At 43.2% G+C, this 20,761-nt stretch overlaps 1 protein-coding gene across 1 annotated transcript in view; it reads left to right on the forward strand.

Annotated features, from left to right (window-relative positions):
- Positions 1–20,761, forward strand: part of LOC126285162 (odorant receptor 59a-like) — a 103,207-nt gene that overhangs the window by 32,358 nt on the left and 50,088 nt on the right. The window contains exons 4-5 of the mRNA XM_049984473.1: positions 8,302–8,401; positions 15,573–15,686. Of these exons, the coding sequence (XP_049840430.1) occupies positions 8,302–8,401; positions 15,573–15,686 (214 nt within the window). The remainder of the gene's footprint in view (positions 1–8,301; positions 8,402–15,572; positions 15,687–20,761) is intronic.

Consider the following 20,761-nt stretch of genomic DNA (forward strand, 5'->3'; position numbering starts at 1 on the left):
AGCACAAACAGTTAGACATAAAATTTAAACGGTTATTAAAATACAAGATTGCCTAGTAAATGCTGTATTGCTGCTACTTGCGCACTGCTGACACACTGCTCGGCGGCAGAAGGAGACTACGCAATTTTACACTATTCAGGTACTAAAACGCGATGCTACAACACTCAAATACTATAATACGCCCGAAATTTGTAAATTAAACAATGCATGTACCCAAAAACACGCAAAGAAATTAAGAATTAAACTATGCAACAAATAAGTAAGCTAAAAGTATACGACTTGCTGCTGGCAGCTGCTTATCCAATGGCGGCAGGGAGCACACTCCTCGTGGAAGACATTCTTACCTAGTAAGAGTTCGGGTAATACGTGTACATCCGCACAGAAGAAGAAGGTTATGGCCAGTATTGCCAGAACTATATACTTATATGGATATTGTGTCTGTTCTTTCGGGACTTGGTAATAATGTCTTCCACGAGTAATGAGTGTGTTGGGTAGGGAAACTACGAATGTACTGTGTGGACATATAAGGTGATAATGTAGGCCTCGGGAGTAATGCGCAAGATAGTCCCTGCAGTCGCACTATCCTCTGTGCCCTCGGTGGGTCAGATGGATAGAACGTCTGCCATGTAAGCAGGAGATACCGGATTCGAGTCCCAGTCGGGGTACACATTTTCTCCCGTCCACTTTGATATATATCAACGCCCGTCAGCAGCTGAAGGTATTAATATATAGTTCTAATATCATAATGTCTGAAGTAGTGCTGGAGGGAACTGACACCACGAATCCTGCACGGCTATCCACAAATCGGTAAGAGTATGAAGGGGTTGAGATTTCTTCTGAACAACACGTAGCAACACATCCCAAATACGGTGAATAATGTTCATGTCTGGGGCGTTTGGTTGCCAGCAGAAGTGTCTAAAATCAGAAGAGTGTTCGTGGAACCACACTGTAGCAATTCTGGACGTGTAGGATGTCGCATTGTCCAGCTGGAATTGTCCATGTCCGTTGGAATGCATAATGGACATGAATGGATGGAAGTGATCAGATAGGATGCTTACTTATGTGTACGTATATGTCACCTGTCAGAGTCGTATATAGAAGTATCAGGAATCCCATATCACTCCAAGTGCACGCGCCCCACGCCCTTACAGAGCATCCAGCACCTTGAACAGTCCCCTGCTGACATGCAGGGTCCATGGATTCATGAGGTTGTCTCTTTCCCTACACGTCCATCCGCTCGATTAAGTTTGAAACGAGACTCGTCAGACCAGGCAACATGTGTAAGGTGGCTATAATTTCGCACCTTACAAGCACTCATCTACATACTTTGCCGTTATTTACAACCGCAATTAGGTATCATTTGATAGGTTGTATATCGTATATATGTATATTTAAAGAGGACTGACATTGTCACGTACACCTTGTAAATAGTTGTTAACGCTTATTGCATGAAAGGTGACGTAGTGTCTTTATTATCAAAGTGGCGTAATGAATGATTGTCAATACTGGTAGAGATTGAAATACCAGTGGAAACGAAACGGCAGGCGTAGCTCAAGCCCTGGTTGGAAAAGTTCGCACAGGTGTGTTGGTCTTGCTCCACACAGGAAGTGTCAAGATGGACGGTCTGGACACCTGAGCGCGGAAGCACAATACAGCGGCGGCCAGCCGGCCTTTGTCGCGGGTGCAGGAAGGATAATTGGATAATACTTCGGAAACTCTGAAATTCTTGGACGCAGCAGGGAGGAACGAGGATATATTTACACTAACGAGGTTAAAAAATGGTTCAAAAGGCTCTGAGCACTATGGGACTCAACTGCTGTGGTCATCAGTCCCCTAGAACTTAGAACTACTTAAACCTAACTAACCTAAGGACATCACACACATCCATGCCCGAGGCAGGATTCGAACCTGCGACCGTAGCAGCCGCACGGTTCCCGACTGCGCGCCTAGAACCGCGAGACCACCGCGGCCGGCACTAACGAGGGACACACTTTCACAAAATTGTGGCAGAGGTTAATTTTGCAGCGTTTTTAGTGATTTGGAATGAGAAGTATTCTAGCATCTGGAGTACTATAGAGATTGTGTGATGAGAATTCGCGGTGCGCTTTCAATTTCTTTACTGGAGGTTGCGAAAACATATTTTCTCGTTTGGAAGATGATCATTACCACACACCATCTGAAGAATGTTTATTGAACATGGAATTCTGTGAGATGAAAAGCAGAAAATTTGGCTGACATGTCTTTAAAGCTTCTTCATAAAGAAGTAGGTAACAATCAGACAAGAAAGAACACGTTATCTGCGAAAGAAGTAAGGAGTACATGCAACAGTACTAACCAAGCTCGCTTAAGGACTGCCAATATTTTTAAAAATAACGGGAATCCGTTACATCGATTTTAAAGAAATTTTATTATATGCGCTCGATGTACCGAATGAAAGTATCGGTATATCGACGGAAAAAATATCGCCGTAGCTCCTATAAAGTATCGGCTGTACATTGTAAATATGCTGCCGGGTTTAGAGCTGTACGTATAATGATCGATTTACTACTAAATATTTTTCACATCAACAAGCTAGCAGCCTACGTACCCCTCTTCGAGCAAAAATTTGAAGGAAAACGATGCACATTCACGCTTAGCGATAACCACATTGCTAGCAGTGGTAACTAACTAAATCTAAGTGACACAATAAAACATGTCCGATAAGTCCTTCATTCGGTGTCGCCACATATCGGATTTGTCCGTAACGCTTCATGTTGACTTCTCTGTTTTTTTCATTACTGCCAACGCCAGCGACATGCAGTTGTAGTGTCAAAACTGGATCATGAACTTTAACGTTGCAGTTTCTGTTGATAGCGCCGAGTGACGATTACGTGAGCATTTTCCCTCACACGTCTCCGTCCACTGCAAAGACCAATCTTCTCATTTAAATTTTTTGGTCATCATTTTCAACAACTGTTTTTGAAGAATGACGATGTGAAGAAATAGCCCACTAGTTCCTTTAAAAATCGTTTTTTAACGTAACTGGTGTGCTATTTTATTTCTTCAGATCGGGAATCTTATTTCATTCACACTGCACACTGCACTAAGCACAAAGCGAAAGTAAAATTATATTCTACTACAATTTCAAAAGAACAACTTCAAATATTTACCTAAAATTGTAAAAAAATGTAAAACAAAGTAAAACTATCGTCACTCGATATTGCCATTTTGATATCGATGTATAGTTGGAAGAATTATTGCCGATGTATATCAATTTCTTGTGAGACAAGCATCGAATATCGTTATATCGATATTTTTTCAACAGCTCTAGTTCGTTTGAACACAGCCGGCCGCGGTGGTCTCGCGGTTCTAGGCGCACAGTCCGGAACCGCGCGATTGCTACGGTCGCAGGTTCGAATCCTGCCTCGGTCATGGATGTGTGTGATGTCCTTAGGTTAGTTAGGTTTAATTAGTTATAAGTTCTAGGCGACTGATGACCACAGATGTTAAGTCGCATAGTGCTCAGAGCCATTTGAACCATTCGTTTGAACAGTAGGGTTATGCTCGTTCAATTCACGCTCTTGAGCGGTCGGCGCTCTAGTGTAACAACAGTTGTTTATGAACCATAACACCCACAAAAATTGTCTCACAAACTAATAGGCGCACAAAAAATGACTTTAGGGTTTTCTGTAGTACTCTTGGAGAAGTAATCAGAATTGTGATCATAATGTTTTGCGCGATATTCTACAGGACTACGTAAAGTTTGTGCAGCTTCCTGGCGGGCCAATTGTGTCCTCCTCTGCCATGGCGTCATCGGATGCGGTATGAAAGGGCATGTGGGCTGCACACCGCTCTCCCGGTCTTTTGACCTTGGAACCGCTACTAATCGGTCGTGCAGCTCCTCAATTGGCCTTTCAAGGCTGGGTGTACCCGTACCTGTCCCACCACCAATCCTTGCCAATACCGGGAATCGAAGCCAGGTTCTCCGCGCGGCACTCAGCCGAGCTGACCAATTAGCAACGGAGGCGAACATTTCTATCAAGAACTCTGAAAGAAATGACCAGTTAGCTACGGAGGCGAACATTTCTATCAAGAACTCTGAAAGAAATGACCAATTAGCTACGGAGGCGAACATTTTTATCAAGAACTCTGCAAGAAATTCATATTTCTCGACAGTCGGGTGCCAACTTCATCAGTAGGGAAAATGAGTCCCTATTCACACAATTATTTGATAAAATACTATCACCACAAAAAGTATCATTAAGGTTTTGTGTAAAACACTTGGAGAGCTATTCAGAATTGTGATCATAATTTTTTCTGCAAACTGGAACACAACATTTTTACAAGACTGAAATTTCCCAGATACTATTGCTTTCTTCTCGAAATTCTGCAGAGTTATTCAAATTTTGTACATAACTCTGTAACTATAGCATATCTACCAAATCTGGTGCCAGCTTCACATGACTACATGTCAGGATCATTTTTCCTCCTTTCCACTTCCACTCACGTCCGTTGCTTTGGAAGAAAGACTGATGGTACCCCTCACATTAGGAAGACTGATGGTACCCATCACATAATGTGAGGAAAATATTGTGTCTACTAATACGTATGGAATGTGGGTTTCTGAAATTTTTATAATGACAGTCATTACTAAGCACAGCTTCTTTTTTTATAGCGTCTACATTTGCAATTGGTTGAGCATTTCTATGACACCCTCGCGAAGACTCAAACAACCGGTACTGACTGCATATCTTTTCTTTGAATCTTTTCTGTCTTTCGTTAGTTCAACCGAGTAACGGTCTCACATCGATGCTTAGATTTCAAGAACACATCGTATGAATGCTTTGTGACGGACTTCCTTCATTGTAAAATTAATTTTCCCCAGGATTCATTCGATAGATATCAATCTCGTCTGCACCCGCCCGGTTGTTCCACCTTAAATCTTTCTGGCTAAATACTCATAGACATTTGACGGTTGTGACTTGTATTAGTGACTGGTCACAGATAATGTATTCAGATGGCTTCAAATTGGTTTACACTTCCCCCATTACTCTAATTAGATAAATCTTGACTTAGGTCCTGGAGAGGAAAGGAGAACGAATTCTTTGGAGCTGCAAAATAATCAATTGAAGTGACAAAGAAAAGATAGAAAACGAGCTTCTGCCATAAACCAATTATAATGGAAGTCTGTACATCTCTTAAGTATAAATATGGATTGTTTACTGAGACACGGAGACTATTAAACACAAGAACAGTGGGATAACTGGACGGGCAAATCAAGATTGCATTGTATGAATCAAATGTTGAAAAACTGAAGACTTGAGTCGTGCTTGGGTACCTCAGTTGGTAGAGCACTTGCCCGCGAAAGGCAAGGGTTCCGAGTTCGAGGCTCAGTCGGGCACACAGTTTTAACCTGCCAGGAAGTGTCATATCAGCGCATACTCCGCTGCAGAGTGAAAATCTCGTCCTGGAAACATCCTCCAGGCTGTGGCAAAGCCATGTCTCCGCAAATATCCTTTCTTTCAGGAGTGCTAGTTCTGCAAGGTTCGCAGGAGAGCTTCTGTGAAGTTTGGAAGGTAGGAGACCAGGTACTGGCGGAATTAAAGCTATGAGGACGGGTCGTGAGTCGTTCTTGAGTAGCTCAGTTGGTAAGCACTTGCCCACGAAAGGCAAAGGTTCAGAGTTCGAGTCTCGGTCCGGCACACAGTTTTAATCTGCCAGGAAGTTCCATATCAGCGCAAACTCCGCTGCAGATTGAAAATCTCATTCTGAAGACTTGACAGTTAAGAAAAATTACGAGAAAATCAGAGAAATGTGGAATGCAGGGTCGTTCATTTTATCTCAGCACGCCTCTATATACATTTTCTTTGCACAAAATAAAGACCATTTCCAAGGACTCGCATTGTTTGTTCCTGATTCAATATTGCCTTCTAGTAAGACAATACCTCTTAACATTAACTATTAGAGAAAAATGCTGTCTTTGGAAAAACACCTAAAATGTAACATGTTCCTTTGTTGCGATTTTTACCTGAAAATACGTTTTCTTGATGATGCTTCTATGAACAATACCTGAATATAACATTCTTTATGGCAAAACAACATTAGTCGTTTCTCAGCCTTGTAAGCATACGTCACTTAAGCTGTAAACAGTTTTATTTGTTCGCAACTAATGACATTATTTTGGACTAAATATCTCCTTCTTTTGCTTGTGATTTTGCCGTACATCGTCGCAGGGTCTGCAAGGTTATTAACTTGCTTCGTTAACAGGGATAGTTTAAGATGTGGCCAGGTGGCCTTCCTGTCCTCACCCTGTTAACCTTCGGGGAAGGAATACGTGTACCACACTTACCTGCATGCAGTGTATTCATGTGGAAGTCAGCGATAGCTTTCTAAACGTTTCCGAATCGTATAACAAAGGCGAGACTTGGGTAGCATCCGAGTATCACTTAGTGGGATGTGGTAAACAACCTAAAAATCACACCCAGGCTGGCCGCAAACCGACCCTCGTTGTTAATCCGACTGGTGCATTCGATCGGGAGCGACGCATATCCCCGTTCCAGAAGCGGCGCTTCACCACTAACGACTATCCGAGCGGATAGTGAAGACAAAAAGTAAATACAAAAACTATATTTATAGATAATGTATACTTGTTACATTCAGTTTTTACGCTTGTTCTTAACCATGAATCTAAATTGTGGTTTCTACACAGAAGAGTCAAAGCCTAATATCGTATAGGGCGCTCGCGAAAACACAGAAGTGACGCAACAAGACGGCATGGACTCGACTAATGTCTGAAGTAGCGCTAAAGCGAACTGATAACATGAATGCTGCAGGGCTGTCATTAAATCCGTAAGACTACGAGGAGGTGGAGGCCTTTTCTGCACAGCACTTGCACGGCAAAGCAGATATGCTCAATAACGTTCATTTCTGGGGAGTATGGTGGCCAGCGGAAGTGTTTAAACTAAGAGAGTGTTCCTGAAGACACTCTGAGAGTGTTCCTGGAGCCACTCTGTAACAATTCTGGACATGCGCGGTGTCGCATTGTCCTGCTGGAATTGCCAAAGTCCGTCGGATTGCACAATGGAGATGAATGGATGTAGGTGATCAGACGGATGTTTACGTACGTGTTACCTGTCAGAGTCGTATCTAAACGTATTAGGGGTCCCATATCACTCCAATTGCACACAACCCACACTATTACCGAGCCTCCATCAGCTTGAACAGTCCCCTGCTGACATGCAGAGTCCATGGATTCATGAGGTTGTCTCCATACCCGTACACGTCCATTCGATCGATAGAATTTGAAACGAGACTCGTCCGACCAGGCAACACGTTTCCAGGCATCAACAGTCCCATGTCGCTGTTGACGGGCCCAGGCCAGTCGTAAAGCTTTGTGTCGTGCAGGCATCAAGGTTACACGAGTGGGCCTTTGGCTCCAAAGGTCCATATCGATAATGTTTCGTTGAATGGTTCGTACGCTGACTATTCATGGCCCAGCATGGAAATCTGCAGCAATTTACCCCAAGGGTAGCACTTCTGTCACGTTGAACGATTCTCTTCAGTCACCGTTGGTCCCGTTCTCGCAGGATATTTTTCCCGCAGCAGCGATGTCCGAGATTTGATGTTTTACCGGATTCCTGATGTTCACAGTTCACTCATGAAACGGTCGTACGGGAAAATCCCCACTTTATCGCTACCTCGGAGATGCTGTGTCCCATCGCTCGTGCGCCGGCTATTACATCACGCTCAAACTCGCTTGAATCTTGATAACCTGCCATTATAGCAGCTGTAACCGATCTAACAACTGCGCCAGACATTTGTCTTACATAGACGTTGCCGACCTCAGCGCCGTATTCTGCCTGTTTACATATCTCTGCATTTGAATATGCATGCCTATACCAGTTTCTATGGCGGTTCAGGGTATTTCTGATGTAGTATGTATCTTTCATATGTCATGATGACTAGTCGGTATCCGAAAACGGTAGTGAAAATATTTGATATTGCGAATGCAATATACTTCTAAAATTATGGATCGCACTTGATTTTTACAAAAATCACTGACAATACAATCTGTCTTGTTATTATTTTATGAATCTCTACTGTTTTAAGAAGGGTTTACATTCTTTTCGGTGGACAGAAATAGGACAGGTAAATGATACAGGAACTAACTGAACATGAGGATTTATGTAGCCCGTATGGATAAATAGATTATATATGTTTAGTCCATCAAACAGTTTTTGTGATTTGATAAACAAATGTTAAGAGCATCCACATCCTGACGTCAATGAGAATGACAGGCGTGTGGTTTTGGTTTGCTTCCAGTTACATGCACCTACTGCAGATGCTTCTCAGCCGCGGGATATCGGTGTTACTCATCTGCAACACCATCTCCATTTGCTTCCACATCGTAGCGACAGTGGCAGTAAGTATAGAAGGATTAGATATTGCAACACAATCAGAGGTGCACGTGAAATATGTTTGCCAGGAGAACATTTCTTGGCCAGGAAGTGAATAACAACTCTTTTGAGGTCAAAAAGCACGGATTTCTGTAATTTATCCCCGGTTGGGCTAGTGAATTTTCAGTAAATATACTCCCCCATCCCCCAAAGGGGGTTTTAGCAGGTTTACAAACAACCCTCTTTTGTACTTCGGCCATTCGACTCCTGCTTGCCTGTGGTAGACGCGGGCAGCCTACACATCAAATTGCACCTTCCGTGTGAGTGAACTGTTCTGAGTAGGGAGTACCCTCGTTACGTCGAAATGCAGAAACTGACTGCAGAGAGAAGAATTTCATATTTAGAGGTCAAGATAGACTACTATCTCCTCAACATCGTTTGCTTAGTCAAGAAGAATACAGATTTTAGTGTAAATTTTTCTGTACCTGTTTACTACACAGAGGCAGCAGAGGTTGCACTTGGGTGGAGGGCACCCACGAAAAAGACCACAGTTCTACTAAAGCAGAAAACATTACAAGATCGTGACGAGAATGTTCTATAGGATCAGTTAGTCTCCAGACGAGTTGCAAGCAAAACTAATGCGCCTGCACACAGAACCATAACTGTAACCCCTCTCCGAAGGAGGCTGAAGACAGAAGAGGAAGTAGAAGGTGGCTGTTCGCTATCGGACTCAGATCATTCATGCAGTCAGGTTCTGATAATGCTTTCCCGACAGCGCTAAGTATGAAACTTGATCCAGACAGATGTTCCTGACAGCCAGAAAAGCTTACAGCCACTCCATAAATGATCACAGTTGCTCCACCAAAATGAAAAATAAAAGATAAAATTAAAAATGTAGTCCACTCCTGAGATGGGTACATTCTGCCTTTGTACTACACTCCTGAAAATGGAAAAAAGAACACATTGACACCGGTGTGTCAGACCCACCATACTTGCTCCGGACACTGCGAGAGGGCTGTACAAGCAATGATCACACGCACGGCACAGCGGACACACCAGGAACCGCGGTGTTGGCCGTCGAATGGCGCTAGCTGCGCAGCATTTGTGCACCGCCGCCGTCAGTGTCAGCCAGTTTGCCGTGGCATACGGAGCTCCATCGCAGTCTTTAACACTGGTAGCATGCCGCGACAGTGTGGACGTGAACCCTATGTGCAGTTGACGGACTTTGAGCGAGGGCGTATAGTGGGCTTGCGGGAGGCCGGGTGGACGTACCGCCGAATTGCTCAACACGTGGGGCGTGAGGTCTCCACAGTACATCGATGTTGTCGCCACTGGTCGGCGGAAGGTGCACGTGGCCGTCGACCTGGGACCGGACCGCAGCGACGCACGGATGCACGCCAAGACTGTAGGATCCTACGCAGTGCCGTAGGGGACCGCACCGCCACTTCCCAGCAAATTAGGGACACTGTTGCTCCTGGGGTATCGGCGAGGACCATTCGCAACCGTCTCCATGAAGCTGGGCTACGGTCCCGCACACCGTTAGGCCGTCTTCCGCTCACGCCCCAACATCGTGCAGCCCGCCTCCAGTGGTGTCGCGACAGGCGTGAATGGAGGGACGAATGGAGACGTGTCGTCTTCAGAGATGAGAGTCGCTTCTGCCTTGGTGCCAATGATGGTCGTATGCGTGTTTGGCGTCGTGCAGGTGAGCGCCACAATCAGGACTGCATACGACCGAGGCACACAGGGCCAACATCCGGCATCATGGTGTGGGGAGCGATCTCCTACACTGGCCGTACACCTCTGGTGATCGTCGAGGGGACACTGAATAGTGCACGGTACATCCAAACCGTCATCGAACCCATCGTTCTACCATTCCTAGACCGACAAGGGAACTTGCTATTCCAACAGGACAATGCACGTCCGCATGTATCCCGTGCCACCCAACGTGCTCTAGAAGGTGTAAGTCAACTACCCTGGCCAGCAAGATCTCCGGATCTGTCCCCCATTGAGCATGTTTGGGACTAGATGAAGCGTCGTCTCACGCGGTCTGCACGTCCAGCACGAACGCTGGTCCAACTAAGGCGCCAGGTGGAAATGGCATGGCAAGCCGTTCCACAGGACTACATCCAGCATCTCTACGATCGTCTCCATGGGAGAATAGCAACCTGCATTGCTGCGAAAGGTGGATATACACTGTACTAGTGCCGACATTGTGCATGCTCTGTTGCCTGTGTCTATGTGCCTGTGGCTCTGTCAGTGTGATCATGTGATGTATCTGACCCCAGGAATGTGTCAATAAAGTTTCCCCTTCCTGGGACAATGAATTCACGGTGTTCTTATTTCAATTTCCAGGAGTGTAGAATGAGTCTATCTGTGCACTGTTTTAGAGTGCCTTAAATCGGCGGTCAATAAAAATTTTATAGTGTTACAGTGGGTAGTGCTCGATGGCTTTGACTGAGTCTGTTTTTTAAAAATCAGGGTAATTTGCTATTTGAATGTACATTAACCATATTAATTCCACCTAAGTAATAATTATTACACAGCGTATAAACAATGTTACCTCCAGTGCACTTCAAGTCCTGTCAGGCCAGATACCTGTGAGAGCGGATAGTCAAAAAGAGCACACTGAAGAGCTCTACGAGTGGGAGCACTTGTCTGATGAAGATGTAGAATATGTAGGGAGCCAGAGTTTAACAGAATTTAACTTTGGACCAAGTAAGGCAGAAGACATAGATAGCATACCTTCGAAATTTCTAAAAGTTATTAGGGTAAGAGAAAACCGAACTACTATTAAATTTAGTCTTGCAACGGTCCGCCTATTTCGACTGTTCATATGGTTATCTTGCTCCTCTAATTTACATTAGAGCTAGAAGAAAGTTAAAATAAAAATTCCAGAGCAACAAGAATAAGCCGCATATGAGGCATAAACCATATATTAATTTGTTCTAAACTGTTCGAGAACCAACTGTTACGACGCCATGTAGTGGTCGGAAGCGCTTGGTAGTGAAACACCAGGCCATATCTGCGTGTGTGGCAACAGAAGGTCGACAATGAACTGGCCAGCAAGAAGCATTGTGACACCATTGCTGCTGTTCAATAAACTATGTAAAGAGCCAGTTGTTGTTCCGTATAATTTGCTGACTGATGGTTCAAATGGCTCTGAGCACTATGGGACTCAACTGCTGTGGTCATTAGTCCCCTAGAACTTAGAACTACTTAAACCTAACTAACCTAAGGACATCACGCACATCCATGCAGGATTCGAACCTGCGACCGTAGCAGTCACACGGTTCCGGACTGCGCGCCTAGAACCGCGAGACCACCGCGGCCGGCCGCTGACTGATGTAAGAATCTTATGTTGCGCTATCCCAGCTCATTTACTGAAGATAATGTTGAAAACTGATTGAATATTTAAAAGGATGGGTACGAAAAAGACAAGGACGTTACATGTGTAATGAAAAATTTCAGAATATATTTAAAATATGTTCTATCAATTCTCTGTTATTAATAGTAGATTGAGTTTAATTGTGTAATAGTAATGACAGTGCTAATCGGTTTGAAAAATGACACGGAGTGCAGTTTTTGATTAATTTAAAATATATTTAAGGAAAATATAGATCCTAGTAAAACTTTGGACCTGGTAGAAAAGAATGCTCAAGTTTACGTTTCCTGTCGGGGAGAAGTTGTCTAAGCACGCAGTCAGAAGCAGATCCAGGGCCAAAAACATTGGCAGTTCTAATTAAATATCCGTTGGCTTATTCGGCGATTTGTGTTATAAGATCCTGTCGCAGTTACTTTCACCTGAGTCGTAACTGAATTGCTCTTTGTGCGCTTAGAAAGACGGACAGGTAGTTTAAAATTCATCTGCATCTCTAAACAAAAGAAACGCTCAGTCTGTAGAATGTGAGACTGGAGAATCAGACTTTTAATACATAATGGGGAATTTATCGGGATGATGAAATATTGCAAAATGTTTTAGATAAAAGTCATAGGTGGCAAAAAAGGGTCACGCATTACTACTAGTGGCCGTGACCTTAAACTTGATTTTTCAAGGTGATTTGGAGGTTAAAGTGATTTTTTTCAAAATGGGAACCTCAACATTTTATTTAAGATTTGAAAAGAGCGACAAATTTTATATATAACGTACATTATTCAAGGTCATGGCAAGGTCCAATGAAGGACAAATAAGCAAATATGTTTTTAGTTCTCGTAGAGATTAACTCGAAGTAGAGGAGGGATTCAGCAAAATATAATGTTAGATGCAGATTGGAAGGGGCATAAATGTCACGTATCATTACCAATAATCATGATTTTAAATGTAATTTTCGAACGTCAATGGAAGATGAAGTTTTGTTTCATCGGATTTAGAAAGTTTTAATTAACGTATTTATTGGCCAAAATAAATACGTCCCTGCCTTTAAATGTTATTGTGGCATTTCTGGTCTTTCCAGATCTTGAATCAAATATTACGGTTCCCATTTAAGAAATCATTTCAACCTAGAAATCACCTTGAAAATCACGGTTAAGGTCACGCCTATTAGCAGCAATGTGTGATCTTCTTTGCCATCTGCAACCTTTATCTGAACCGTTTTGCAATGTCTCATCTCCATCCCGAGTTATTCCCCATTATGGATTAAAATGATCCATCGTACGTACATATGTATCAGAAAGTAGAAAAATGACACGTAAAAACTAGTCCAGTGGCAGCTAATTTTTTTTAATTTTGAGCACTAAAATTTAACTTCGTGGGCTCACAATTCAATCACATCACCATTGTTTCAGTACGAAGTCACTAATTTGCACCAGCCATTTTCAGTATAAGACTCACCAACAGATGGTTGATTGGTTGTGTCCAGAAATGTCGTGTCAAGATATCGATCTCACTTGGTTGCAAGCCCAAAAACCCATGAAATTAATTTATGATGCTGAATTTAGGACGATAGATCTCAAGAAGATATATCAGAATGGGTCTCGTTTTGGCTTAGAAGAGCCGTCTGTTCCAACCACCGACCTGCTATCGATATAGATCGATCCAGGCGACAGCAGTGTCACCTGGCTAGGAATGACTGCTAGTCAGACACACGCACAGTGCATGTAGGAACAGTAAGCGTGCTGTCTGAGTGCAGAATGGGGAAGGTGCACCTGAGTTTGACCGAGAGCAGATTGTGATGGCCCGTAGACTCGACACTAGCATTTCGGAAACTGCACGACTTGAGTGTTCGAGGAGCGCCGTGGTGGTGTCTTCAACACGTGGCGAAAACAAGGTGAAACCATGTCCAGGCCGGCCGCGGTGACCGAGCAGTTTTAGGTGCTTCAGTCCGGAACCGCGCGGCTGCTACGGTCGCGGGTTCGAATCCTACCTCAGGCATGGATGTGTGTCATGTCCTTAGGTTAGTTAGGTTTACGTAGTTCTACATCTAGGGGACTGATGACCTCAGATGTTACGTCCCATAGTGCTTAGAGCCATTTGAACCATTTTGAGCCGCGTCCAGGTGCCGTGAGGTTGGATGGCTACGCCTCATTACAGATGTCAGACGTCATAGGCTGGACAGACTAGTAAAATAGGCCAGGCGGCGAACTGTGGCGGAACTAGCATCAGACTTTAATGCTGGGCCGAGTAAAAAGTGTCTGAACACACAGTGCACCAAAAACTCCTAACAATGGGCCTTAGCAGCCGACTACCCAAGCATGTGCCAATGTTAACACCATGACATCGGCAACTACGATTGAAATGGGCGCGTGACCATCGGCACTAGAAATTGGCGCAATGGCAGAACGTTGCATGGTCTGCTGAATCCCGATATTTCTTCATAATGGCTATGGGAGGACGCGAATCGGTTGTCTTCCAGGGGAATAGGTCCCTGACACCTGTATTGAGGGACGGACACAAGCTGGCGACGGCTCCATTATGCTCTGGGGAAAATTCACGTCGGCATCCATGGTTCCAGCGGAGCTCTTGCAAGGCACTATGATGGCCATGGAGTATCGTAAACTGCTTGCAGACCACGTACGCCACTTCATGATGATCATGTTTCCCGACGGCAGTGGCATTTTTCAACAAGATAATGCGCTATGTCAGAAGGCCAGGAGTATGATGGAGTGATTCGAGGAACACAGTAGCAAGTTCCAATTGATGTGCTGATCCCTCAACTGGCCAGATCTGAATCTGATCGAACACATCTGGGATGTGATAGAGCTAGTCAGCCACCTCCCCAAAATTTACTGGAATTAGGTGACTTGTGTGTGCAGAGGTAGTACCAACTTCCTCCAGCGACCTACCAAGGCCTTACTGCGTCACTGCAACGACCGGGTCGCCGCTATTATCCGTGCCGAAGGTGGACATACTGGTGGTAGGTAGGTGGTCATGATGTTCTAGCTGATCAGTGTACGTAGTTGAATAGTAAAGCAAATTTGATCTGACGCCACGTCCTTTTATGTCTACCAATATATCATGCTTTCCTGCTTATTCTCGCAGCCTGAGATAGCTCTTTCTATCTACATCATTAACATCACTCTATAGCATATAAACCTTCTTACATGATGAAGTAAATTTTTGTTGCACTTCAACAATTAGAAAAGGGTTTCCCCATGGAAAGAAGAAAGATTCATTGTATGAACGAGTTAATATAAATGTCTTAAAAATATAAACGTTGTGATTAGTCATGGATTGAAATACCTTTACGAAATGAAACGTAAAAAATTAGCACACGTAAATTATACAGTTTCATTCACTTCGGGTATTGTTTGGGACTGCATCAGAGTAACATCTTTGTGCCAGTCTTTCAATGAAACAATACATTTTAAAATAATTTATACAGAAAATGTTTTATAATTCAAAAAGTGACCTTGATGATGAGGTAACACTCGTATGTGGTACAGTTGTAATATTAACGTAATGACAAAGACAGTTAAATGTCTTCTTGGTTTATTTACTGAAAAACTCCTCAAAACTACATCAGATAAGAACAAATGTGAAACTTTTCTTCATACTCTAATCACAAAGACAAGTATACGGCGTCGTTGCACTTCCAAGCCATTCTTTGATGACGGGATGCTTAACGTACGAGCTAATTTGATGAGCAATTTGTAAATCATAACACATGTACTGAGTACCGAAATGTATAGTTTTAAAGTCTGGTGTTAGAAACCAATTTTATTCTTTTCAGATAAAATAGCAACATGCGGTGATTGTTTCAGTTGCTGCAGGAAGATATTGAGCCTGTTGGGATGACAAAGATGGTGCTGGGGTCGACCCTCTATGCTTACCAGACGGCGATTTTGTGTCTGTTGGGGCAAAGGATCACTACACAGGTCAGTGCGGAGCATACGAAATCTGCTACAGCCGTGCGATGCCTAAAACGAACCGTACTGTTTCATCCCTTAATGCTTACTAACGCACAGATATTCGAGTGCTCATTGCCGTGAGACAACTGGAGAAAGGTCTGGGCTCGTTATTCATCTAGTACATGCTTTTGATCTGCACTGCTGAACTGCGTGGGTAACGCCGTTTGCTCAGTTTGTTGGTGGCGGTTGTGAGAGTTATGTTCTAACTAGGCTGATATGTAACAACGTAAGTGAAGCTTATGTGAACGATCTCACTTACTGACACGTGTATTCATACTGCACTGTCATCGTGCCATCATCGTTCTTTGTAATTCATGTTTCTTTCCCGAAAGGTTCTAATGTCTATGAACATTCTATTCTACTTGTCATTTTGCATGAGTCTTGTTGCTAGCAGCATGGTATTTAAATCTAAACCGAACTCTGGCTCTTAAAGTCTGAAAGTGGCCTCTCTTGCAGGAATAAAATCTCTATCCTCTTATATAACGTTATTGATCACCTGTGTAAAGTTCTACGCCTTATGAAGGTGACGGACAGAAGTTTTTCTGTTGCGGTTGTTTTCAATTAAAAGTTATGCCTGTGTGGACAGTATTATGAGCATAGTATAAATGCAGTATTCTCTGAAAAGGACATTTGTTTGATGAAAGATGAAACAAGGCAGATATATTGAGACAGTTCGTTTAGTTCCTCTGGAATTTCGTGATACGGTTGCTAGATAAAAACATTTAACGGAATTCTACGATAGATGTGAGGGCATGCTTAAACTAGGCCCCTAATGCCTAGAACAAACGGAAAGATTCAAATAGTATCTGATTACAAAATTAATGGTGAACACGCTGAGCACGTCTTTCCGTAGAAGCCAAAGAAGTTTCGTACTCGGGGAATGAGCGTAGGGTATCAAATGCAGGAATCGTGCATTGCTATTCTAGACAAACCTCTCGTGGAGATGGTTTGCTGTTGCCTTCCTTCGACATGTTATTCAGTGTCAAATGGGTATCTGTATCGTGTCGATGGCTGCGACGAATGTTTTAGAGTGTATTGGCGGATTTGTGTTGTTATGGGTGAAGGAAGCGAGAGGGTGAAACTCGGTACCAGCAGGTGGGCACTCCTCTTGAATAACACCGATGCAGCCACCGAGCTTAACGTCCCCATCTGAAGGACAGATCATCATCAAGAGTGTCAGATGCTCTCACTTCGCCGTGGACAGGTTTGAAATTTAATCCAGGAGTATTAGCGAAAAGACTGGTGATCAGAAACTTTACATTACCACCTGTTCTCCCGTTGCGGCCAAATACTGGCAGGGAAAATTTTCGACGACCGGCATTCGAACACGCTTACCTCCGCGTCGAGCGCCACAGTAAAAATGTGCGTCAGCGACGTCGGCTACGGATCAGTGTACCGTAAAAAATATACGCTATATGAAATGGGAAAAATAAGAAAATCAGTATAATGGAAGGCGGATAGAAGGCCTAGTTTTACTGGAAAGGTTCTGATGGACTGCAGTTCGTCTGTAAGGGGAATTGCATACGGGAATATAGTATCAATAACTCTTGACTCAAACAGGTGGAGCAATACTGCTCCACTGTTAGTGTACTTTTCAAGTAGGCATGACGACAGACACCGAACAAATTGAGAGACGCGCTGCTGGGACTGTAACTTGATGGAATAGCCTAAAGTAAAACAAACGCAGTGCAACCTCGTGCATTCGGTCCTCATAAATCCGGATCTCCTCATCCGGCTTTTATTTTTTTAGTACAGCAATTGCACATTATTTGATGCCCCGGAAGTAATAGCAACAACAGTCGACGACGTCGATCATTAAATTTAAATTTAGCCAACCGCCATATACGGAACATACACTATGTGTTTAGGAAATGTCCGGACACCCCCAAAAACCTACGCTTTTTATATAAGGTGCATTGTGCTGCCACCCACTGCCAGGTAACTAATGCTACTTAAACATCGATAAACTACCGATTAATCGATAGCGTATGCACTATCGTCTCCATCGGTAGTCTGGTTTAACTATCGATAGACCTATCGTTTATAATGTAATTCTTTCTGAACTGGCGCCTGAAAAATTGTGGGTTCATATTACCTCCATGCGTTTGCCGTGCAGAGGGAAAGTAGCTTGTATGGAGGTATTTAATCAACAACAAATATGGTGGCACCTTAACCAGTCTAAATTGTTTATAGACTATGTTGGTAACAGATTGGTCGCTGTGGGGGAGGGTTCCTGAAAGAGGGGATTTTTTTTTTTTTTTGTCTTCCAGTGATGACAACACACGGTCGTGCACATCTCGTACCGATCAGATGCTTATCGTAAAAACTACACACGCAAATAACATGGATTCATGAATGTGCATTACACAGATTTTCATCTTCAAATGTATGTATGAGCTTGCTTACCTGTAGCAAGGAACACAATTGTAAATAAGGGTGTTGCAATACAACGCTGTTAGTAGAAAAATTTTAAAGATTTGTTTAGCGTTATTAATTAAACTCAGCTGCTACTGTCCTCCTTTTTTCTGAGTCCTCATTGTACTTACAAGTGTTTTTAGTTGAACATGTTAATGCGTAAAGCGATTCGAAAACACTGACGCAATCCTAATGCCTCTGCGTCACTTCTGATTTTGCAGAAGCATAAATATCATTCATATCTTGGTAGCCCGTGTTGCGGTCGATTAGCGGAGCTTGTCCCTGCAAGTACACACAAGCTCACGCAAAACTTAATATAGCAAAAGTACAACCCGTCAAATGTCAAACTTTTTTATTTGATGGTGGCTGGACATAATCTTAAAATATACAGCTGTATTTACATGCTATCTGCTTTCGCAGTATTGCAGTGCATATTCATAAGGAATTCGGACGAAATGTAAATGTTTCACTGGATGTGAGACAAAACTAATATCTTCTTGCCAAGAGTTAACAGCGAATGTTCAGGAATGTTTTTGCAAAACTCAGTGTCCTGTAGATATTTCTTAAGCTCTTGCCCGTTAATGCTGAAACCCCTTGTTTGAAACTTGTGCACCGGGTGAATAGGATCACCATCATTTTGTTTATTTTTTCGAGGTTACATCATCATCCTGTATCCTGCGTCACGAGGAAGAATTCTGCGTCTAAAGCTTCTCGCTCTACGGGGTATCGTAGGAGGTGACCTCAATGAGCCAAGAGTGGCTTCTTCGTCACTCAATTCGTTATTTAAATGGCAGACAACAACGGGATTATTCTCCAACAACTATAGTACCACAACTGTTGAATCGATGTTGTTTGCAGCAGTGAGACAAACAGCAAAGTAGCGAAGAAGTGTTCCGAATGGTGCCGACAAGAAACTATCAGTACTTTTCGCACAATACCGCTAGTCTCTGTTGGCTGAGTAAAATCCGCCCTTCCAAGATTATTTTGTTTATGTAAGAGGTGCGTAAATAGAGTTTTTATTATTGTTTTGAAAATTAATTGTAAAAATTAATCATCGGCGTGGAATTTTTTGAAGGAAGTGGAGGATAGTAGTCAGTTCGTAAAGTCTACCATCTGCATTGAAGATTACAAACATGGTCGGAAATAGGAGTAATTTAAGAGACCACTAAAAAGAAAGCATGATAAATAACTAGGCACTAGGTTCAAATGGTTTAAATGGCTCTGAGCACTATGGGACTTAATTTCTGAGGTCATCAGTCCTCTAGAACTTAGAACTACTTAAACCTAACTAACCTAAGGACATCACACACATCAATGCCCAAGGCAGGATTCGAACCTAGGACCGTAGCGGTCGCGCGGTTCCAGACTGTAGCGCCTAGAACCGCTCGGCCACTACGGCTCGCTAGGAACTAGGAATTAGTAATACAATTGAAAGGTGAGGGATCACCTTGTGAGCTAGAACAAATGCAAGAGGTGCAACCAATAGAATCGAGAAGCTCTATAAAAAATATTTTAACACAAGTCAGTTGTACGATGCCAGTTAAATGTAAGAAAAGAACTTGATTCTCTTTAGGCACAAATTACTGATATCAATATGTTGCTGTACAGAACTAGAAAAAAGTTGCTAATGGTTTAAGAATTTTTAACATATTGCATCCCCGTCAGGAACTGTGAAAATTAAACATATAACATGTCAGCCTCAGTTGCAAATAGAAACCAATTTTTACCTAGGTTTCAGCCAAAATAATTCGACCTTCTTCAGAAGCTATTGACACTAAGCTATTGCATGCCGAAGTTTGGCCATGTCAAGTATGAAACTATAGCACAGTAGTACCCAGTCATAAAACTACATTACTTAGCTGAAGATAAACAGCAACCCCCACTACCGAGCGAGGTGGCCCAGTGGTTAGACACTGGACTCGCATTCGGGAGGACGACGGTTCAATGCCCCGTCCGGCCATCCTGATTTAGTGATTTCCCTAAATCACTCCACGCAAATGCCAGGCTGGTTCCTTTGAAAGGGCACGGCCGACTTCTTTCCCCGTCCTTCCCTAACCCGATGAGACCGATGACCTCGCTGCCTGGTCTCCTTCCACAACAACCCAACCCCAGGCGCCACTGCGGCTACGAGGCCGGTAGGCCGGGAGGGCTGCGCCGGAACGACCGACCTCGTACGCCCAGTGGCGCCTGCTGTTTCTCCTCAGCTAAGTAATGTAGTTTTATGACTGGATACTACGGTACTGAATTTTATACTTGACCTAGCCGAACTTTGGCATGCAATAGTTTAGTTTCAACAGCTTCTGAAGAAGGCTAAATTATTTTGGCTGAAACCTAGGTAAAAATTGGTATCTATTTGCAACGGAGGCCGACGTGTTAGAAGTTTGTTTATGCCTTAGACAGCAGATATGAGTTGCCAGATAAAACCACACTTATATGTTTACTGATCTCAAAAATATAGGAAGAGATAAATTAGAGAAAGCCCTTAGAAAATGTAATTTTTTAGTGTGACAAACGGACATGTGGTAAAGCAACGCGAATGAAGGCATACTGCCACTGACTTCTCGCTTTATTATAAACGAAAAATTAGGTTCGCCCATGTTAAAACTGACAAAAGATTCGGGTCATCA

This window comes from Schistocerca gregaria, chromosome 8, assembly GCF_023897955.1.
Source record: "Schistocerca gregaria isolate iqSchGreg1 chromosome 8, iqSchGreg1.2, whole genome shotgun sequence".
Classification (NCBI taxonomy): domain Eukaryota; kingdom Metazoa; phylum Arthropoda; class Insecta; order Orthoptera; family Acrididae; genus Schistocerca; species Schistocerca gregaria.